Below are 21,912 nucleotides of genomic sequence, written 5' to 3'. Positions count from 1 at the left end.
AGAGCTTTATAAAAGTCGCATAACCCGGCTGGACTACAGGGCCAGCAATCGAGCCTGTAAGTGACAAAAGGTAAGTGTACGGGGTGAATTGAGGTCTAGTGAGCTCTTTAGCATTTTTCTGGTCCATTCACGCTTCATACAAATGTCTAAAATGTCCGGCTTAAGGCTGTGAAAAAGTACTTTTGTCTTGTAGGATGCCTCCCGAAGGAATGTGGCTTGGATCGCTGATGACATGTAAGCTGAAAAGGGTAAGGCTTAAGGGGGCTTAGCATATTCTCGGACTCGCTCGTGGTCTAGCTACTCGCTATGATGAACCCACATACCAGGAATAAATCCTGGAGGCTTTGGGACTAGAATGGTCTGATTTACGCAGTGGTTAGCAGACGCTAAGTTAGTGAGGCTAATTACCCCGTCACGTCTAGTCTTAAAGCAATAGGTATTACATATACCAAATGGCAGCCAAAAATGCAAGAGAGCGGCAAGAATGTATATTACAGTGTTAACTATAGTACTTATCGCAGCGATCTTTACTGCCATCTTCATCAGTGCCCTTGAACTAGAGCCAATACGAAGCCATTGAAGATGGGCGTGGGCAACATGGGGTGACACGCCACATTGGGCATCAGTGCAGCCTTGACTCTATGATCCTTCCCAATATGCGTCAAGATAGAATCCGCGCCAGGCTTTACCTCGCCATTATTGAACATCGCCGGCACCACGTCGTCGAAGAAGACACATCCACCAGGCCGGGTCAATTTAACAGCCCAGTCAAAGTGCTCCATATGATCCTCAAATTCAGCATCGATGAAGACCATATCAAATTGTCGATTCTCCTCTGCCAGCTTGGGTAGGACATCAAGCGCAGCTCCGAGTATAACATCAACGTCAAAACCTGCGACATTCTCAAGTGCGACGTCACGATGTTTCGGATCGATCTCAATGCTTGTTACTTTGGCACCGCCTTGAGCAAAGCAGATAGCTGAGTATCCACCCAGTGTGCCGATTTCTAGCACTGACTTTGCGCCCATGAGTTGAGTGAGGATAGATAGATGCTGGCCAGACATTGGGGTGACGCTTATGGGAGGAAGGCCCTTGGCGGTTGAGTTGGCGAGGGCTTGTTCTAACTTGGAGTTGGGAGAAAGGAGGGCATCATTGGCGAGAGTATCCAAGATTGGAGCCTGGCGGAAATTGTCAAAATTGGCAGCCGCCGCTATAGCGTTAAAGTCAATGTCGGGCATGGCAGTGGCTATGAAATGGTTTGGTAGCAAGATGTGTTGACGTTGGGATTGAAAGAAAGTAATGCTGCTGTTTTTCTGTAACATTCACATCATAGAGACACTGAGCATAGCTATATATACCGAGTCTAATAATTGAAACTTGATGACGGATCCGAGATCTCCATCGTCCACGGACCGGACCGGACCGGATCAGATCGGAGTTCCGTGGCTGTGATTCGTTCCACCTGTAGCCCGATGATCTACCGTGCGCTGACGGATCTCACGGATCCGTGGGTCCGACCAACTGGTCACAGGTACATTGACAATGGCACCAGACGCGCAGAGAAATGCATGTCTCTCATGTCGCCAGAGAAAGCTCAAATGCGATAGGCTACAGCCATGCGCGAATTGTGTTGCTCGATCCGTCGAGTGCACAGAGCAAGACCTGCCTCCTGGCCGAGCAGTCAAGCGACCATTGCCTCAAGACTCAGACTCTTCAACACTGTCGAGTATCCTTTCAAGACTAGATCAGATCGAGTCTTCCCTCAGGCCCAATAAAAGATGCAAGCATGTCTCTATATCGACCCCGATCGGCGACCAGCTGAATGCCATTCGCTTCAACGTGCCTGGCGTCTCGCAAAACCAAGACCCCGCTTCCAATGACGTTGTTGAGTCGATGCCTCCTGAGGATCAAATGCAAGCAACCAAATACTCGGTCAATGACAGCTTCTTAGTAAGTTTGACAACAATCAAAGAGGATAATGACGTCTGTACTAACAGCAGCAAGTATCGTGCGCTCACACATGAGCTTAGTATATCCATCACAACAGACTACAGATCTCAGAAATTGATCGAACATCGCCACATACAACTACCTCCCAAGTGGGAGACAATACGCCTGTTTCAAGTATACTTCCAGTACTTGGGCCATGTCCAGAACATCATCTACGAGCCCCACGCACACAGTCTCATACACGAGGCATATGACCAGATCGTTAATATCTCTGCAACAACTGCACCTCGTGGGTTGGCATTGATACTGTCTGTCATAGCACTGGCGACGATCCTTGAGCCTGTGAATGGTGACTTGGCTACAGCTATTCCGATACTCAAGGAAAGGCTAGCGTTATTCGCCGCCTACATTCGAATGGCGATGGACTGTCTGGAGCAGCATCGTCGACGAGCAGATCACACTCTCGAAAACGTCCAGGCCTTGATCCTTCTTGGCTTTGGAATCCATCATACCGAGACCTTCTCTCCTCGGTATCGAGTCTTGATCGCTGAAGCTATTGCTGTTTCTCATAGCCTTGGACTCCATGTTGTTGACCGAGTATCTGTAAGGCCGGCCCAGTCCAAGGTTGATGCGGACCCAATAACACAAGAGATAAAGAGAAGAGTTTGGTGGTATCTTGTTGCAACTGATTGGGCATCCTCAAAGGCAGAAGGTGAGTATCTGTGATTCAAGACGATGTTACCATGCTGACCTGACCTAGGAACATCTGGAGCTACTTACCTCATCCAACCAAACCTAATCAGGACCAACCTTCCAAGACATATTAACGATGCTGACCTCAGTAGCTCTGATCGAAAAGAGAGGCCTCTGTCAGAGCCAACCACTATGTCCTACAATCTCCAACGCATCAAAGTCGCCGAGGTAGTTCGCTGCATTTCCGATCTGATGCCACATGATCCAGGTGAAGCATCATGCGAGCTGATACTTTCGCTCGATGCAAAGCTTGAGTCGTTACTACACGAACTCCCAGAATTCTTCAAGATGGACAGGTCAGAATGCGAAGAGGTCAAACAGAATGACCAGAAGTACCCGCATACCCCAATGCAGCGACTGTTGATCAACCTCCTAATCAATATTTTCCGGTGCGGGCTGCATTTTCCGTATATTCCTGGACGTCTTAACAAGGCTTTACACGCATTCTCACGGCAGGCTGGCTTGAAAGCTGCTCGAGCTGTCTTGGCTTCACAGCGAGGCATGAGCATGACAGATTTGCTGCACTCTGCAGATTTCATGAAGATACAGGGCACCATTTTCCACATGTTTATTGGGGCGCTTGTTCTCACTACTGATATATGCTGCAACCAGGATGGCCAGACGCAATTATCTGAGCTGATGGAGGTTATGAAGAGGCTGGACGATGTCAAAGATCATTCCAGAATGGCTGCCAAGTTACTAGAAATTTTAACGCAGTTGTTAGTCTCATATGGAGTCTGGTCGCCATCTACGACTATCTCTGCATATACTGAAGATGCAGCGCCTCTCGACTTCGGTTTGTCGGGGTCTAAGAGCCAAGAGCTCGATCAGCTCGAGATGCCCTTCCTGTTTGATGAGTTATGGGAGACATACATTGGGCAGCCTGGTGGTTTGGACATGCTGGATATTTTGGAAGCCTAGGTTAAATGAGCTCGACACGGATTTGGAAAATAACAATCAATATTTTTGCTACGCAGTAGGACTTCCCATGTCAAAGTCCGTCTCTATGTTCAATAAATCTACAGTACATAGGTGCTGTCCAGCGCCGAGCTGTCTTGCCCCAATATTGCATAGGGGCGGTTGTCATGAAGAAGACGAAAGACAGCAGGCCAATAATTGAGAAAACCCAGGTAAGAGATTGACTGTCCATCCAGATACTCGCGCAGAAGGTGAATACAAGGGCGATGCTATTGTTGATCACAGCCACGCCTACCATTCCCTCCAAGATCATGTCCGGGTAGCAGTCGGCAAGATAACTCATACCTTGGGGTTTTGGTTAGGAGAAGCTATCTTCATTGTATAAGAAGGGAGTTGTCACTTACCAATATCTCCTGCGCAACCCCAGCCGAAACCTATGAAGCCCAGACCGATATAAGCGGCCCAAAGCTTGGGAAACAGCCACCCCTTATCAGACCCAATGCCAAAAATAATAAGACCAACAGGGTTGATTATGGCTGCCGGATACATAAGCCATAGTCGGTCTTCAGCTTCGCTTATGCCACCTCGACGCCGTGCCATCCACTCAACGAATTTATCCGAGAACCAACCTCCATAGAAGCAGCCAATAACAGCACCAATCAGAGTAGGTATGTTCATCAATGCCACCGATGTATCGCCATAATTCCATGGGGCATCGTAGTAGTTATCCTCCTCGACAGTAAGGTAAAAGGTCAGCCACGCATCTTGCGCGCCCCATTGTAGCCCAGCATAGAGAACAGCTGGGAAGGTAAAGACTCGGAATGTTCCAAGCAGTGAGGAGAAGTATTGCTTGAAGCCAAAGCCTATGAGCGTGGGTGACGGCGTTACTAGCGCAATGCGCTGCCAGTATGTCTTGGGTTCATCCTGTAACGAGCTCACCTGCTCACCTCGTTCCGATGCATTGTCGCTTCCAAAGTTGACTTTCTCCATTTTGGGAGCCTCTGCATTTTCATTGGATAGTCTGATACCTTCCAGAATAGCTCTGCGACAAAAGCTTGTCTCCTCGAAGCCAAAAAGAAAGACAACAAAGGTTACCACGCTGATGATGGCCGCAAGCCAGCCAATCCAGCTCCAGCCAAGCTTACTGTCGGTGATAAGGCCGGCAAACAGCGGACCAAGAAAAGTCCCAACACTGGTGGCGAGGATATAGAGGCCCAGAACCATACCGCGTTGATGGCTATAGAATAGCTCCGAGAGCGACAACTGTGCGGCAGCCTCGGCACAAGACTCGGAGGCACCGACAAAGAGCTGGCTCCAGATAGCATCAGCAGAGCGCGACGTCTTGGCGAACCATATACTCCCAGCAATGGACGAAAGGAGGCAGAGGAGGTATGTGCTGCGACGGCCATACAAGGCGGGCAGTGGGGAGAGGAGAAGTGTCGTGTAACCGATGCCGGCGAATAAGACACCAGCACCTGTGTTTTCAGTGCTGTCGCTAATACCTTTCGCCAGGAGCGCATCTGAAGCGCTGCCGGCTGAGTTGCTGGTGGCAGCAGTCAAACCCACGATGAAGAGTACGAGGAATGCGTGCCAGTATTTGCGCCATGGCGACCAGTTCAGAGGATCGTTGGGGGAGTTGGTCGGTTGGGGGTTGAGCGTAAGGTGTCCCTCAGAGCCGAGAATGCGTTGCGTTCCAATAATATCAAGGTCGGTCGCTTGAGACTGCATGTTGTTTATTTGACTTGAATATAACAAGAAAGATTAGAGTTGTGACGAGCACAATGTTGGCTTTGGCATGATTATCAGATCGGCCATGAAGGCCTCTGATTTATTATATCAGAGACCGCGCAATACACCCTGGAATGTTCATATCTTCGGAAGTTCGGGACAACTAACACCTCATTGGTTTAGACCGTGATGCCTCCAAGAGTAGTGTTTCTCTTCGTCGATAGGTAGCAATCAATGGAAAATGACAATGTGTGACTCCTTTGGGTTAGTATAAGCCGGTAATACTGTCTGGACGGAAAACATGCCTCATCGGGCCTGACAGGCTGACCGTTATCACTATCTCGGGACTTCGGCATGGAGATTCATCAGATTTCCCCGCAAACTTACCTGATAATGATTAAACTAACAGGACCTCGTCTCCATTGACTGCCTTCTTACGGCTTAGTTCTACGATCATCTTGATAAGGGCATTCATGCAAATGACGCGGCTGCCACTTAGCCGAACCTTGGTCCCTAATGATGCCCCCTTTCCCCAGCCACTGCTACCATGATTTAAGAGCCCCTTTCATATCGCATGGGGTAGATACTTGGATAACAGCAAACACAAAGCACCCCAGTCCAAACCTGAACCCAAACCCAAGTTATCTTACTATCAAACACTATCCAAAACGTTCATCATGGCTACTACCCTTATACCCAGCGCCTTGGAAAAACCAAGCAATTGCGGCTCCAATTATGAAAGCCTGCTCAAACATTCTATCATCACTGGCTCTGATGAGAAGGCTCGAATGCGAGGAGATAACCCTCCCCCAAATGTAGAGCCACCGAAGAAGGTGATTGTAGTCGGCGCTGGAATTTCTGGGCTCCGAGCTGCTTCAGTCCTGCGCCGCCACGGCCTCGATGTTGTAATCGTCGAGGCCCGTGACCGTATCGGTGGCCGCATCTGCGCCAGCAGCCAGCCCGGCAAGACGCGTGATCTCGGTATGTGCCAGTCCAACAACACATGTGGTTAACAGTAAGCTGCAGACCTCAGAGCTTGGGCTGTGTGCCGTCCTATCACACCTGCATGTGCAATGCCGGTGTAGGTATGTCAACACATACGTTCCCTCTAAGGGCACAACTTGCCGTCGTCACGAGATAAGCTAACGTTTGCTTAAAGGTGCCGCCTGGATGCACGAAACATCGCAAAACAAATTGACCAAGTTGATCCCGAAGCTGGGAGTCGATTATTACTACGATGACGGGGCTCCTTTGTACTACACACCTTACGGTAAAGCCGGCGCTCAGTTCAAAGCCAAGAAAGTGGCGGACGAATTCGCCGATTACTGTGAGTGGTTTTATAAGAATAATCCGGATGCTGAAGACAAAAGCGTCGACGAGTTAGTGAGATCATTTGTGAAGAAGCACGATCTGATCACTGAAGATGAGCGCCTCTGGGCGCCACAAGCTACAAGAGAGGTCAGTATCCTTGTCTTGGCCCAACAACTTACGAGCACATGTTAACGATACTATAGATAGAACTCTGGATAGGCACAAGTACGTCTGTAGCATCATCCAAGCATCTCAGCTATTTTGTTACGGAGCGTAACCTCTACGTTCTACATGGTGGCTACCAAAAGATCGTTGGGTGGACGGCTGAGTCAATACTCGACTCTATTCACTTAAATCATCACGTCAGCCATGTTCAGTGGAGCGAGGACGGAGCCTCACGTGCTGTCGTCACCTGTCAGGACGCTCAGGGCAAGGAAAAGCGTTTGATGGCCGATGCGGTCGTGGTTACAGTGCCCTTGGGCGTCCTCCGTCGCCAGTTAATTTCATTCACGCCTGCTCTTCCGTCTGATATCAGTGAGGGGATAAGTCGATTCAGTTATGGCGCCCTGGGCAAAGTATTCTTTGAGTTTGCCGATGTCTTTTGGACCAAGGACCATGACCAGCTTATCTACTACCCGGCACCTCCTGAACATCAAGAAGAAGGGCTTGTCACAGAGGGCGTCCTAGCCCACCCTACTGTCACTGTTAACACCTGGCTAATGTCGGGGAGAAAGGAGCTATGTGTCCAGGTCGCCGAGCCCTTGACGCAGCGGGTCGAAGCAATGAGCAATGAGCAGCTGTATAGCTTCTTTCGGCCTCTGTTCAATCTTTACCGTACTGAGCCATACAAGGCCCTACCTCAACTTGTGAGTATCGAGTGCACAAAATGGACTCAGGATCCATTGGCTGGTTTTGGAACCTACTCGGCCGACAAGGTCGGTGATGAGCCCAGCCTATTCACTGACGCTTTGACGAATCACAAACATAGTCGTCTGCAGTTTGCCGGCGAGCATTGCACTCTGGTTGCTAATGGATGTGTTCACGGAGCCTTTGCTACCGGTGAGACGGCTGCTACAAATCTACTGAGTTCCTTTGGAATGGAGTATGATGGTGGCGACATTGTTAGTCTTATAAATGGCTCAAGTTAAGCTATCTGTTAAAAACACAAACCTATAGAAACCTAAGAATCTAATCAGGCATTATGAGGAAACTTCACACTTAGCTATTTATTGAGAAAATCTTATAATTGCTCCCAAGCCTTGAAGCAAAGCATCTCTCTCTTATGTCAGACTCTGATTAATTGTTAGTGTTAACACCAGCGGTCTAGCAGTTGTGGCTTGTCTGTAGCCTATCAGCTGATGTTGTTGGTTGGTTGTTGTATCCAAGCCTGATCTGCTATCTCCACCTTGAAGAAACCTGACAACGCGCCTGAACTTTCCCCAATCCCTCTTAACATTTCTCATTTACCCATAAGCCAAGCCGCAGCTAATATGGCCAACCCTCCTTTGGCTTCAAACGCCATGACGGTGCCTCTTGCTGAACATTCCTTTTGGCGTAGGACTGCTAAGCTCCCGCCATTGTCTCGGGATCTTGCACCGTGCGATATAGCGGCACCCAAGACAAAGGTCACATGTATCGCCTGTCAGAAGCCCGGATCGCTCAGATGTTCTGGTTGTCACGACGCCGAGTACTGCTCAGCCGACTGCCAACATAGTGATTGGGATGTGCATAAACTGGTTTGCCGGAAGCTGTCGTCTTTTTGTAGCGAACCGCGACCATCGAAGGAGCATTTCAGGGTCTTGATATTTCCTTATCAAGCATCAAGTCCTGAGTTCTGCTGGGGAGTTTTCAAGAAACACGAGTATGACGCTCATGAACTCGAGATCATGCATTCGACTATCGACAGTTGGAGGGCAGCGACCAAAGGACAGTATTATGGCTCAGATGATTCCAACCTGATTATCCGTGCCCTCAGTCGGGATACTGCTACGCAAGGGAAGACCCTCGGGCACGCAGTCAAAACTGCTTCCTGGAAGCCTTCTAATAAATCGAAAAGTCACCTCAGTGGTTTCAATGAGACGGTCCTCGCTCTGGCTGGCCCTTTGAGCCGTCGATTCTATGGTCCACTTGTGTCTTTCGCATACAATGTGGATAATCAGTTTTATTTCGAGACTATGGATGACATATCAGCTGCCGACTTCGGGGCATTGATCGATGTGTTCCATAACTCAGACTGGAACCCAATCGTTGGGCGTGTTGAGAGATATCCTGCAAAGACCACTTCGGCACTTTTTCTCCCTGACCATTTCAATTTTCATCGCATGAACAGCCCTTATACAGAGACTATACCGAAGAGCCCTGATGAGCTTTCGATTAGTCACATAATTGGCACCGAGGATGAAGTCATTGAGGTGACTATCACTTCAGCACTAGACTCTAAACAGCTTTGTCGGCACAATTTCTGCGTATCTGATGTTGTATCGATTATAGAGCTGTGCCTCAACGGGCGCACGTCTCATGTGCTGCTACTGGGGCCTCTTCTCCTGGATCTCCCCTGGATTGGCAGGATTTCTTGGATCACTGACGAACATGATTCCGTTCTCGAGTACCGCTGGCAAGAATCACGCTCTCGATTTCTACGTCGGGGTATTGTTCTTTGCTACAAGTTGCTAGGCATCGACCACATTCGTCAGGGCGATGGACTGATGGTCTTCAACGCATTTGGCGTCAGACTAAGTCCACTCCATCTGATTGCTTACGATGAATTTATGTTTTGCCAACTCCAAACGGACAAATCGAAACGCCAGCTTTCCAAGCTTGGCTTCCTCTCATTTTGGAATGACCTCAAGTCAGGCAGGGTCAAGATAACAAAGGAGCTCAAGAAGCCGCAATACTCCCAGCTCAGGTTTCTCGAGTTCTGGGAAGATTCTGAAGCGAGCGAGGCCAACACAACGAACCAAATCGAACTCGACTTCTCTAAGGAATCGTGTCCATATGATTGCCCTGCGGATGTAAAGCAAGTCCTGACTCAAGACGAAAGTCAAGTATTTCTATATGTAAGGAAGCTGTTTCGGGATCCGGACTTTGTCAGGGCCAATCAGAGAGATTGGTTGGAGATACTCCATGATGCCAATGTGGTTGTACAGGACAGGGCATTGGGTCCAGCTTATTGGGATGATGAACTGGATAAGTTCTTTACTGATCACATAGCCGATTTAATAAAGAGTGAATCTACTTAGGAGCTAGGTATTTACCGGCTTCTTGTTTAAAGATAATAATAAATAGATTCTAGTGTTATTATAATATTTCGTAATTCAATCTCAAAGGTAGAAAGGCCATCCTCCTGTTTCTTATATAATTCCGCGTAACTCCTACTGCGACTCTCGCACAAGATCTATCAAGGTTCTGGCAAACAGATCTGCATCGCCGGGCCATCTTGCAGAGACATAGTTATACTCCTCATCCTTGACAACAAAGCTGCGTCGGCTGATTAGAGGAGTGAAATTATAGGAGGCCGCCATGGGGTCGACTTACGGAGCAAAACTATTGCTTCCCTTGAACTGCTTGCTATCATCAGCGAGGCTGTGGCGGATCTGGGAGAGTCAGTATGTTCACTCGACGAGCCAATCTAACGCCACAGCTTACAGAATCTTCTGTGTTCTCACTACCAGCCCCATATGTCTTATAGTAATCACCAAGAAACGCCCTAGTAGCCCAGTATACAAAACTCTCAAAGAAGCCAGGCAGTGTAGTCGTGGTGCACTCGTGGATCACGCTCTTACCATCACCACCCTTGGCAGACGACAGCACCATGACGCCATGGCAGATCGCTCCTACGGCCTTGTTGCTCGGCTTCTTCGTCTTGGGGAAGTAGTCAAGGATGAGCTTGTGCACTTCCTTGGAGTCGATGATTTGTCGCACAGCCTTGTCGTGTCCTCCAGGGAAGAGGACGAGGTTATACTCGTCGAGCGAGAAACCAGGCGCAGTCCATGACAGCGGATGGCGAGCCTCGTCTGACTCGAGCATGGATTTGCATTGTTCCACCACAGCAGCTTTTGCACCCTAGAAGTGTTGATGGTAAGAATAGGACCAAAGGTCCAAGAGATAGGGTCAGCTCAACACACCAGAAGTTTCCCAGTGACGCCTTCCATCATCCTCTTATCACATTGCGGGGTCTTTCCAGCCTCGGTGGCAAATTGGACTTTAAACCCTGCTTCTTTGAAAGCAGCATAAGGAACGGCAGTCTCTGTGGGTTCTGTCAGCTTCGTCACGCTAAAGCGGTTTGCTAATCAGCATGCCCGTGGGGTCGTGGCCCTCGTCGCTCATCATTATCAAGACGTTGGGTGAGGCCATCATTAATTATGCTCAAAGGTCTTCCGTTTTCCTTTGCTAGGGGTATCGAGGTCGATGATGTGAGATAGTGAGCTGTAAAATGAGCTGGTTGAGGCACAGTGAAGGGAGGGGTGTAATGTCTATATACCTGAGCGACGGTGCCGGATCAATGTTTGTCCACGTATGACACCAACAAATGAAATAGTAAAAAATGCGTTATAACCATTACCACGCGCGACAGTTGACTATTTTCTCTCTCTCTCAAGGATCAGGTCAGCATGAACTGCTTGAGCTCTACGAATCAGTTAACATGCACGGTTTCGCACTCGGACAACAGAAGTATACACCATCGGACTCGGCTGATAGCCTGACAGGGAATCGGTTACGTCGGGGCTGACACTGGGTTATCTATCAACGAGGTTTATTTCCAGATGTATGATTGGCTAGCTCGATGTTCATTCCAGGTAAGGCTCAGTACTCATGGGCAAAACCTTATCACATTCAGACAAGTAACCCATGCGTGTCCTTGCCGCCGAAACAATCCGAGAGCTGCCAGAAGTCCTGTGCAGTATCCTGTGGAGTGTCATTACGCGCAAGCCAAGCCCGCTCCAACAGACTTAGAGCTTGTTTCGCAGATCCAAATGCCTTAAGAGCGCCCAAATCCGAGACAGCCTCGGTAAAGATGATCTCATCCTCTTGCCCAGCTAGCAGACCAGCCATAAAGACTGGCCACATGATGCTGCGCAGGGAGACCTGGGATGCAGGTGATCCAATCAGACTTGTAATGAACTGCACATGATCTTTTGTTTCTGTATGCGAGGGTCGACGCCCTTGTTCGACAATACGAAGGTATAGTGTTGCTCCATGTATCCATGCCTGTGCAGCCTGATGGGCCGCCAGGTCTGTCTGCAAGTCTACTTTCGTGTTCGTCAGGCCAACTTGGAGCTGTATCTTGAGTTCTGCGAGTTTCCCTCTGTCTTCTTCTCCTCTTTTGTGGATGGCACTGCGTCCCCTGGCAATTTGTGACGCCTCTATCGCCGAGATCTGGCCAAGAGCGGCCAATATCCATCCCGGACACCCGATGAACTCCTCCATCTTCAAAGCCGTTACGCCATCATTCAATAGCATCCCGAGGTATGGTTGGAGTTTCGGCGGAGTTCCACTCATGACACCTGATATCACGTCTGCATATACCAAAAAGGCTGTGAAGAACCGAAAGGCATTCTGTTCCTCGGACCAAGGCGTGAGAGCAAGAGATAAGCCATCAAATATCGATCTCTTGGGCGCCATGGTTTGCAGAAACTCGTCAAGATCGAAGAACCCATCGTCTCCGCGGTGTGTTTCGATGATTTCACGAAGCAGGCTCAAAGCTGCTGTGAGGTGCAATTTCCAAGCAGCGCCCTGCGCCATGGCCGTGTAAAAGATTAACTGCTGGACGATGGCGCCCAGTAAGCGAGCCCGTTTGAGAGCCTCCTCCTTCCCCCATGTACCTTTATTAAATGCTGTCATTTCGCCCTGGATAATTTTGAGGGAACAGTCCATATGCAATGCCAGAGTATCCCAGACTTGTTGCTCGCAGGGAGTGCGTAGAGTCTGGCTTGCATCTCGCGCGAGGAGGAGGGTGAAGTAGTATGTACTGATGCTGATGACAGTGTGATAGATTGCAGGCTGCCCTAGGATAGCTTTGAGCAGCCAGGCGCGGCCACCAGCCGAAGTCGCTGGGCGGTAGAGGGGAAAGAGGTGGGGAAATACGGTGTCGAGGTACAGGGATGTCAGGAAGTCATCCGTTTCCTTTTGGCTAGTTGGATGAGCCGCTCTAGCAGATGTGGTGGTACCGCCGTGTTTACCAAGGGAGGAGGGAAAGCCTTCCGATGGGGCCTCTTCCTGTTGAAGAGGCTGCACCTGGACGGCGAAGCCTTTGCCACGCCGAGATGTGGCACCCTGGATGACCTGAGCCTTGACGAATCTGGCCCTTTGCTTTTGCTTATGCCCTCCATCCATCCAATGCGGACGTTCAGAACTGTAGTGGCAGTCGATGGAGAGGTGGGCGCAGCCTCTGCACGCGGGTCGTGTCCTGTCACACTTCTTGCGCCGTAAGCGGCAGGTCCAGCAAGCCGGGGCGGGCATGGCGCAGTCCTACACTGCTAGTAAGATTGAGTGGCAGTTTGACGGTGCGTGTTGGCCAAATGGGCGCGATCTTGACGAGTTGCGTGGTTTGAAGCAACGGAAGATTGAGTTGGCGGTCATGACAAGTCGAGAGTCTAGTCTGAGGAGCAACCGATGTTGAAACGAACTGGGTCAACTCCTGAGCGCGCGCTGCCCTAATAGGGAAAGGCGTGGATTCAGCGTTGGCGTGTTCTCTCAGGTGGCTTTTACTTCTCCATAGTTATTAGCCTAGTTAGTTTGAGCGTTTGCTGATCTGTGATCCTAGAACTGTGAGCCCCACAGGCAGATGATATTCCCCTGAGTTTACATATAGATATATGTAATTACCTGAATTATCGCCGAATGATTTACGAGTAATCCACAATGATGGCTACTGGGTCTGTCTGGAATACCTCCAGTAGCTGTACCTTGCGTAGTCTTTTATGTCTTTAATCTAGAGCGGTGCCTGAAATTTACTTATAGACATTAGTTATAAGTAGCCACAATGACTTGGCGCTTTTAAAGGGTTAGCAGTGCCTTTTTATATAATCGTGGGTTCCCTATCCTTCCAACCGGTAGACGCTAATTTACAACGTCTCAGAATCTCAGTAAGAATAAATATCAGCTAGTAGATATAACTTACTCAATACAGCCAAATTCAGCTCCCGCGCGATTTCAAAAAAGAATATAGTTTCATTTAACTTATCTTTACCCTGTAGAGTGACAAGCCTTAAACCCACAGTGCCTCCACTTAGGAGGCATCTACTTGGCATTTCTAAGCAATACAGGTCTCGGGGACTAAATCCCTGCCCGGATCTCCGGAGAATTTCACTTTAGCAGACTACGTACCGCACCATGAGTGTTACTTAAAGCCTGCCAAAAGACCAAGGTTGTCGATTATCAACAATACTTTATTCCTTCATACCTCCAGGCAGTACAACACTCAGAACAAGGTTCTTTACCAGCATTCGCCATGGCCTCTTCCACCAAGCTCAATGTTGTTGTTGCCGGCGCCTCTGGCGAGACAGGATCGTCCATCATGAAGGCGTTACTGGCCGAACCAGCGCAATTCCATGTTATAGCACTAGCACGGCCTGAATCTGCAGGCAAACCGGCATACCGAGAGATGTCGTCTTCCGGTACTACTATCAAGGCGGGCGACTTCCGGGACGTTGATACACTCGCCGAACAGCTTGCGGGCGCTGACGTCGTCATCTCGTGCATACTCCCAATCCAGCGGGTGGAATCAGAGACGCTTATCGACGCTGCGCATCGCGCCGGGGTTGGCCGCTTCCTACCCAGCTTCTGGGGGCCTGTCATGCCTCCACGTGGTATCATGGCTGTCCGAGATCTAAGAGAGGATCTTTTGGACCGCTGCAAGCGCCTCTATCTACCTTATACTGTTGTCGACGTCGGTATGTGGTACCAAGTCTGCCTGCCGGAACCGTATGCTCCTGAGCCTCCTATTGCCGACGTATTCATCGGAGTTGGCAATACACCTACCGCCATAATGGATAAGGAAGACATCGGGCCATATATAGCCCGCATCATTACAGATCCGCGGACACTAAATCGATCTGTGCTTGCATATGGCGAGGTTACGACACAGAGCACGATCTGGGCCGAGGTTGAGGCTGCAATGGGAAAGGAGATACCTCGGAATTCTGTCTCAATTCCTGACCTCGAGGCCCGCATTGCGGAGCTTCAGGGTCCTGTGACAAGAAATCCGACTGATGTAGGGCTGCTTTTGGAACTTGCCATGTCTCAGTATAGGCATACTCGCTATGTCAGGGGTGACAACACGCCTGAGCATGCCCAATACCTCGGGTACTTAGATGGCAAGTCTTTATACTCGGACCTCAATTGCAAGTCGGTGCGTGACTTTATCCGGGAGGTGGTTAGCGGAGAGCGTGACCACCGTATCTATGTTGGCCGAGATCCAGTGGCAGATGCAACGCAGCATAGGACCTAGGCACCCTTGGACAAGAGGGAGACAGAAGCAGCAAGGTATAAAGCCGGTAGTGTTTTGTATTTTTAGAGAAAGTCAGCTCCGTGGCAGCATGCGAGAGGATACGATGAAAAGTAATTCTAGAGTTTCTCTCTCAAGGGTGCTGTGTGAGTCCATGTATTTTTGATCTTGACGTAAGTCTCGGTTTATTGGCGATATCTAAGGCCGATTCTTGAATTCAAGCCCATTCGCCTTACGAACGGCACCATAAATCGCACTGATATCAGCCTGATGTCCTGGTGACTTCTCCGTTGCCATTTGGAGATACATGAGACCAGTCTGAGCATTCTTCAGCTCCATATTTGTTTCCTGAGCCAGTTCCAAGAGGTGCTTGATATCCTTCATCGCAATGTCGGCCGAAGCGTATGGCTCATCTCTAGTCCAATACTCGCCGCTGATCATTCTGCCTGAATAGACGGAGGATATTCCGCCGTACATGATGTCCGTAAACTTTGCGACCGTTTCCGGGCTAATGCCTGATTTCTCGGCCAATGTCAATGATTCAGCAATCTGTGTGATGGCATTGAGGGCGAATGCATTGCCGATGAGCTTGAATTTCGCCGCGTGGCTGTGTGGCTCATCTTCGAAAGAGATCTCATCACGTCCCATGGCATCTTTGATGTAAGGGCGTATCTTCTCAATTGATGATTTGGCGCCAGCAGTTGTGAAGATAAGTGTGCCACTATTTGCCATTTGTGGTGGACCAAAGACTATACGAGAGCCAAGTGTACAAGAAGTATTGCCAATTACGGCTTGAGGCAATGTACATACCTGGGCTACTGACAAACTCTGCGCCGTGATCGATCATCAATTTCGCGATCTTGTCAACTAATTCCGGCGAAATAGTTGAGCACTCAATGAACAGTTTCCCGCCAACGTTATCTTCTTTGACTATCTATTGTATTAAACCTAAAGTGTAGTAGAAGTATATTTACTAACTTTATTACTAACTTATAAACTTACGAATCTGCCGCAAGGACAGCCTCTGCATCCCATGCCGCAAGTCCGTTGAGCTGTCCAACCTCCGGCATCTTGACCACCAGCCGTATATCTGGTGCAGTGCCTCTGAGATCGACGACCCAGAAGCTGTAAGAGCCCGGAACTGTGCCTTCGTGGTTTGCAAGACGATAGGTCCCGGCTCCAAAGGCGTACACGTCGGGCAGTACTTGAGCTATGCCAGTGACTGAGGCGACATCTGGGACGGTGACGATACATTTGCCAGTCCCAGAGAAGGAGTCTATCTCCCATATCTCGTTGGTGTCTTGGCGTGTTACAATAAGAGCACCGCTGGGGCGAACGGTGATGCTTTCAAAGAAAGAGGGCTTGCAGTCAAGCTGGAAAACGGTCTTGATTGTGGACATGCTGAGTGTTCTTGCAGTTAAATAGTAATATCTGGCTGAGGCTTGTTGAGTACAGGCTTTTGTCAATCTAAGAGCTTGGTTTTTATACATACGACAACCTCGCTCTTCTGGCCATCTAGTCCATCTCAAACGATAAGGCAGCTATTGTAACTAGCCTATTCTAGATAAAAGTACGACAGAAGGCGCGGTGGTCCGGCGCTTCCGTGCGGGCCGGCACTCGTTAAATGAATCACAAAGAGCGAGCTACATTAAGTTTAACAATCTAATGGCGAGTTTGGTAACATTTCAAGTTTCACGATGCAGAAGTAGCTCTTTGCAGAGTGATCTATGTCCCGCCGGACTCTTATCATTGGCTAGCTCGATGTTTATACCACTTCAGTCGTGCGATTACATCAGCCTATCAGTGTGCTTCCGTGGCACCCTCGGACTCGGACTCGATAAAGCCAAATGAGGTCAACGATCGCACTTGGTATCTCGTCTCACAAATGTCAGACGCGTCATTGACTTGAATTATGTGTGTATATATATCCTGTGTGCACATCGTTAAATCTGATAATAAATCTTCTTTCACCACTTAACTTCTCGACATCGTCACCATGGCCAAGATCGTCCGCATCACATTCCTGCTGCGAAAGCGCGGCGACGTTACATATGAACAGTTCCACAAGTAGTTAAGTCCCCCAGACTTCCTGTTATCCTTTCAACAGAACTGCCACTGACTCTTTCTGACAGCTGGTCAGAAGAGCATCCAAAGATATGGCTGTCTGTCCCCATCGTCAAGCAGAATCTCGGTACTCTCAGTTCCACGCTGATGAGAAGCTTGACCTCTCGGGAACCGGCATGCCGCCTGTTGCGCCTTTTGATGGGGCTGCTACCATGTGGGCTAAGAGCCTCGAGGATCTTCATGCTGTAAGATTATTTCCAATGCATGCGTTTAACAGTACTGATGCATCTGTTTCAAGATCTTTAGTGATCCCGAGTATAACCGGATCGTTGTCCCGGATGAGGAGAAGTTCCTTAAGCGCGCCGAAGCCGTTCCAATTATTGGTTGGGATGAGGTTAAATTTGTGAAGGAGGGTTTGTCTGGAGGTACAGAGTGAGCCCTAGTAGGCTCTGTCTATTGATTGATACTTAAAGCTTATGACGCCTCAGCGAGACACATCAAGGCACCACACTGAAATATCCCATTCAACTTTAGCTTTAAGAAGGCATAAGCTCTGTCTATCTAGGTCGCATTAAATATTTAGCTATGCTACAATGTTTAAATTGCCTCGTTGATATAATTGTCAATCACTATGTCAACAACATATTAATGTCTGTGTGGTGATATAGCTTCCTAGCCGTGTATCACGTCGGCGTTGCCTGGGGACCTGAGAGCAAGAGAAAAAGCGATGGATATACATGTACACTACGCATAGTCATATCTGGGTTAGGCAGCATAAATTCCATCTCTATCTGTATCTTTTATTCGCGAATCGCATAGCCAGACTATTGGATTTAAAGGTTATGAGTTTATAATATATTTTAGCTTGTGTGCTGTCTTGGGCAATTATTAAATTATACTGTCGTAGTAATAAAGCTCTACCCTTTCAATGTTAATATCTTATAGATAAGTATATATTTAATCTATTCTATCTAGTTATAAAGCTTCTGTACTAAGCCTAACTAAGTCCATTACTTGAGAATGTTAACTTCATTTATAGCCCAATCATTTCTTAGATATTAGATTTATAGGCTTGTCTCCTTCCTCCCCCCAATGTCTTGATCTTCTTCCCACACCATGCCTAGAACTTGTGGTCAGTTTCAACGACTACGTAAGGAACAAGGCGATAAACGGTTTCATAGCCAGCTCCAATGATATAGTTGCCAATCTTCTTTAACAACCAATGGGTCGGAATGGAAATTGCAATGGCTCGTGCCTCATCATCCCCTTTACTCATGTTCAGTAGCGTGCTCGAGGGGGCAGAAGCATCCAACACTGCTGGTCGCGCCAGTCCAACAATGTCCAGGGCTTTGCTTAGTAGAGCATCCTCGATCACCTTTCGACTACGGAATCCACCCGTGACGAGCAGCGGTAGATCTGGGAACTCCTTCCGGATCGCTTCTGCGAAGTCGAGAAAGAATGCTTCTCTGGCCGCGGTGCCTTCTCTCTTCACCCCGGTGGCTTTATCGGGGTCTACAATTCCCTGAAAAGACGTGTTAGACAATGCTGGTAAGCTCGGTGGCATAAAGGATAGACCTACGATTGGCTCCTCATAACTACCACCACTGATTTCCAGGAAATCGATTCCAGCATCAGTAATCAGTCGAAGCTGTTCAAGACACTCTTCCAAGGCAATGGATGACTGATGACCGGCAGAGTTAAACTTGATACCAACTGTGAAGCCTTTTGGCACAGCATTGCGGATATCCTCGATAATATCAACGACAATCTTAGCACGAGCCTTGGGTGTTCCTCCATACTCATCGACTCGATGATTAGTCTTAGCAGTTAGGAACTGGGAAAGAAAATAACCGTGAGCTCCATAAAGCTCGATTCCATCGAACCCAGCCTCGGATGCAAGTACTGCTGTTTCCACGAAACGGTTTCGCACATAAAGGATCTCCTCGACTGACATGGCCCTTGGCGTGCCGAAAAGTAGCTTAGAAACCACGGCAGCGAATATACCTTTGCCGAGACGCAAGGGTATTGCGCTGGGGGCTAGAGCCTTCTCAAAGAAACCCCTTCTGCCTGCTCCAGCCGGGGTCTGCCTGCCCGGATGGCTTATCTGCATCACGGTCGGTGTCCTGGCAGCTCTACATGCTGATGCTCACTTGTTCTAGCTGTCGAGAACACGAGTCCTGCTTATCAAGTTATTATTGGCAATATCTCCAGGCTGCCCAAGATAACGAGGATCAACCTGCACATTTCCTAATACCAAGTCAACAAGAGGGGCCTTGTCCCGCTTACAGAACGGTGAAGCTACCTGTGATGATCAGCCCCCAACCACCCTCTGCCCAAGCCTTGTAGGCAGAGTAAACGTCATCTGTTGGTAGAAGGTCTTTATCTGATAGATTCTCGGCCATGGCAGACTTTGCTAATCGATTTGGCAGCGTCAGGCCATTATGTAACGTAATTAGTTGGGCTATTGGAGAAGCCATTGTAGAAGAAGATTAGGAATAGACTGGTATGAAATTCGAGGAGGTGGCCTCGAGCACCGACTAGGCCACCAGAGGCCTTGCTCCTTGACGGGTTCTTTACATCTATGCTGAACACGGAGTTGGCTGAATCCAACATTGGATATTGGCGGATAACTGACGGGGCCGACCTCAAGTCATGATGATGGGTGTATGTTTGTGAAGGACGCTCACTACTTGAACACGTGATGAGTATGCTGAATGCCAACGATCGATCGACCGAACTCCAAGATTCAGCCTCCAAGTCAAAAGACCTATGGTCTACTTACCCTAACACGTGAACCAGGCGTAGTAGTGGAGCTGAACTGAACTGGTACGCTGTTTGTTTTCGGAGCTCGCTCCGATTCTCGGCATAAAGGTCAGCCCGACCGCCGTGATTCATGATGAGTAAACGACCAAGGCCAGCCCCGCAGAAATCTCGCAAACTGAAGTAGGGGTTGCTGAGTAATACAAACAAAAAAAGGAACGGCATCTAGCACCGCCGATGTTGTTCTATCGAAGGCGGTCTCGGATGGAAGCGAAAGCCGACGGGGAGAAATCAAAGCCTTTCAATACCCAAAACATACACTTGATCATTACAATCGACGCTCGAAGCTGTGACGATGCTATACCATTCTAAGAGGTATAAATTCACTGTTTAGTTCCATGGCGCTAATTATTGCTGGCTTTGCCACCGTTCAGTCTATTATACTTAAGTGTAGCATCACGGCCAGAAAGACGGTATCCGCTCGTATCATTCACTCACCCCCTTGATTTACCATCATACTCCATGTCGAATCGTTACCGCAAAGTAGTCATCCCCAGATACGGCGATGCCTCGGTGCTCGAGATCGTTGAAGATACATTAGTAGCCCCAGCTAGCAGGCATGTCCAAGTCGCCCCAATCCACGCTGGCTTCTCCGGTGCCGACATCAACATGAGGCGTGGTGTCTATCCCTCGCAGCAGAAGCCTCCCTTGACACCGGGCTACTGTCTTGTCGGCACTGTCAAAGCCAACGGCACCAACAGCAATATCTTCAAACCTGGCGACATTGTAGCATGCTTAACCAAGTATGATGCGCAGGCTGAACTCGTCAATCTGCCCGAGAAGCACCTTATTCCTGTACCTGCAGGCCTGGACCTGCAGCAGGTGACTGCGCTTGTTCTCGACTGGTCCACGGCGTACGCCATGGTTCACCAAGTCGCCAAGGTGAAGAGCGGACAGAAAGTCTTTGTCCACGGCATCAGTGGATCTGTGGGCTATGCCACCATGAAGCTAGCACAGTTGCAGGGGGCCAAGGTGTACGGCACGGCTTCGGAACGAAACCACGCTGCTATACGAGAACAGGGTGGAATCCCATTCGCTTACACGGATAAGAATTGGATCAAGGCGATGAAAGACGGTGGTGGTGTTGACGCCGCTTTTGATTCCATCGGTTTCGACAGCTTCGACGAGTCCTATGACATTCTCAACGGCCACGGCATTGTCGTTGGCTTCGCTGCGAATCAGCAGTCTCTCACCGGCGAGGCTCCCGTCTCAGCTATCTGGCCAACAGTCAAGTTTCTGCTTAAGGGGATAGTCCCATGGCGGAGCAAGCGAACTCACTTTTACCTCATTGATCGCGATCAGCCCGGGTACAAGCCTAACATGAATACTCTTCTTGATCTGCTTGGCAAGGGCGAGATTCATGTGCCCATCAGGAAGGTCTGGGACTTGAACGATATCCAAGAAGCTCACCGTCAGTGGCACAGCGGATCCGGAGTTGGTGCAGTAATCGTCAATATCAGGTCGGGTGCTGCATAGCGATGTGTGCGATGAGGGTGCAGAGAGCATAGCTCTTCGTCAAGCCTCGATCCATTCTTTCAGCTGCAGTGCAACCTGTTAGCTTCTGTGCCTTCGATGAACTATAATTACTTACATTGCCTTGACAAGAAACAAACTTCACTAGGCTAGTAATAGTAGCAGTAATGGCACCAAATAGTTCATTTAACTGGCCCTCTTTCTATGCGTCTGCAAGTTCCCTTAGCCTCAACTTTGGCTTAATTATCTTCCATCCAGATCAAAGTCCGCAACAAAGACAAAGAACAGAATCAAATTATCATGTACAAGAATATTAAACCAACGTACGAGAGCTTATCCCCAGCCAATGCTCTGTATCGCCCCCGATACGACAATGTTTCATGTTGCGGGGTAAGATATCTTGAGGCTCTTTGCAGGGGCTGCAATTGGACTTGGCCCCCAACTTGGGG

At 48.9% G+C, this 21,912-nt stretch overlaps 11 protein-coding genes across 11 annotated transcripts; 6 read left to right on the top strand and 5 right to left on the bottom strand.

The window, feature by feature from the left end:
* Positions 1-542: 542 nt before the first annotated feature.
* FTJAE_1543 (O-methyltransferase) lies at positions 543-1,238 on the bottom strand (the record flags this gene model as incomplete). Its single annotated transcript, XM_037347644.1, has 1 exon — positions 543-1,238. The coding sequence occupies one exon, from the start codon at positions 1,236-1,238 to the stop codon at positions 543-545; it is 696 nt and encodes a 231-aa protein (XP_037211395.1).
* A 304-nt stretch (positions 1,239-1,542) lies between these two features.
* Positions 1,543-3,624, top strand: FTJAE_1542 (uncharacterized protein; the record flags this gene model as incomplete). Its single annotated transcript, XM_037347643.1, has 3 exons — positions 1,543-1,950; positions 2,062-2,662; positions 2,711-3,624. The coding sequence occupies 3 exons, from the start codon at positions 1,543-1,545 to the stop codon at positions 3,622-3,624; spliced, it is 1,923 nt and encodes a 640-aa protein (XP_037211394.1).
* A 393-nt stretch (positions 3,625-4,017) lies between these two features.
* On the bottom strand, positions 4,018-5,349 carry FTJAE_1541 (major facilitator superfamily domain protein; the record flags this gene model as incomplete). Its single annotated transcript, XM_037347642.1, has 1 exon — positions 4,018-5,349. The coding sequence occupies one exon, from the start codon at positions 5,347-5,349 to the stop codon at positions 4,018-4,020; it is 1,332 nt and encodes a 443-aa protein (XP_037211393.1).
* A 677-nt stretch (positions 5,350-6,026) lies between these two features.
* FTJAE_1540 (flavin containing protein) lies at positions 6,027-7,808 on the top strand (the record flags this gene model as incomplete). The annotated part of the gene is made up of 3 exons (XM_037347641.1): positions 6,027-6,330; positions 6,509-6,807; positions 6,864-7,808. 3 exons carry the CDS (start codon positions 6,027-6,029, stop codon positions 7,806-7,808), a joined length of 1,548 nt encoding a protein of 515 aa, XP_037211392.1.
* Positions 7,809-8,150: 342 nt separating this feature from the next.
* Positions 8,151-9,899, top strand: FTJAE_1539 (uncharacterized protein; the record flags this gene model as incomplete). The annotated part of the gene is made up of 1 exon (XM_037347639.1): positions 8,151-9,899. The coding sequence occupies one exon, from the start codon at positions 8,151-8,153 to the stop codon at positions 9,897-9,899; it is 1,749 nt and encodes a 582-aa protein (XP_037211391.1).
* A 132-nt stretch (positions 9,900-10,031) lies between these two features.
* Positions 10,032-13,119, bottom strand: FTJAE_1538 (C6 zink-finger PRO1A; the record flags this gene model as incomplete). The annotated part of the gene is made up of 5 exons (XM_037347638.1): positions 10,032-10,137; positions 10,195-10,253; positions 10,306-10,722; positions 10,785-10,932; positions 11,507-13,119. 5 exons carry the CDS (start codon positions 13,117-13,119, stop codon positions 10,032-10,034), a joined length of 2,343 nt encoding a protein of 780 aa, XP_037211390.1.
* Positions 13,120-14,110: 991 nt separating this feature from the next.
* Positions 14,111-15,109, top strand: FTJAE_1537 (isoflavone reductase P3; the record flags this gene model as incomplete). Its single annotated transcript, XM_037347637.1, has 1 exon — positions 14,111-15,109. One exon carries the CDS (start codon positions 14,111-14,113, stop codon positions 15,107-15,109), a length of 999 nt encoding a protein of 332 aa, XP_037211389.1.
* A 195-nt stretch (positions 15,110-15,304) lies between these two features.
* On the bottom strand, positions 15,305-16,506 carry FTJAE_1536 (6-phosphogluconate dehydrogenase; the record flags this gene model as incomplete). Its single annotated transcript, XM_037347636.1, has 2 exons — positions 15,305-15,827; positions 16,109-16,506. The coding sequence occupies 2 exons, from the start codon at positions 16,504-16,506 to the stop codon at positions 15,305-15,307; spliced, it is 921 nt and encodes a 306-aa protein (XP_037211388.1).
* Positions 16,507-17,102: 596 nt separating this feature from the next.
* On the top strand, positions 17,103-17,606 carry FTJAE_1535 (dimeric alpha+beta barrel; the record flags this gene model as incomplete). Its single annotated transcript, XM_037347635.1, has 3 exons — positions 17,103-17,150; positions 17,239-17,415; positions 17,469-17,606. The coding sequence occupies 3 exons, from the start codon at positions 17,103-17,105 to the stop codon at positions 17,604-17,606; spliced, it is 363 nt and encodes a 120-aa protein (XP_037211387.1).
* Positions 17,607-18,290: 684 nt separating this feature from the next.
* Positions 18,291-19,572, bottom strand: FTJAE_1534 (NADH:flavin oxidoreductase NADH oxidase; the record flags this gene model as incomplete). The annotated part of the gene is made up of 3 exons (XM_037347634.1): positions 18,291-18,692; positions 18,750-19,257; positions 19,457-19,572. 3 exons carry the CDS (start codon positions 19,570-19,572, stop codon positions 18,291-18,293), a joined length of 1,026 nt encoding a protein of 341 aa, XP_037211386.1.
* Positions 19,573-20,452: 880 nt separating this feature from the next.
* FTJAE_1533 (zinc-binding dehydrogenase) lies at positions 20,453-21,466 on the top strand (the record flags this gene model as incomplete). Its single annotated transcript, XM_037347633.1, has 1 exon — positions 20,453-21,466. The coding sequence occupies one exon, from the start codon at positions 20,453-20,455 to the stop codon at positions 21,464-21,466; it is 1,014 nt and encodes a 337-aa protein (XP_037211385.1).
* Between the last annotated feature and the right edge of the window lie 446 nt (positions 21,467-21,912).

Source organism: Fusarium tjaetaba, assembly GCF_013396195.1.
Source record: "Fusarium tjaetaba strain NRRL 66243 chromosome Unknown NRRL66243_c0000028, whole genome shotgun sequence".
NCBI classification, from domain to species: domain Eukaryota; kingdom Fungi; phylum Ascomycota; class Sordariomycetes; order Hypocreales; family Nectriaceae; genus Fusarium; species Fusarium tjaetaba.
Note: the sequence above shows the minus strand (reverse complement) of the source record. Positions and strands in the feature narration are given on the sequence as shown.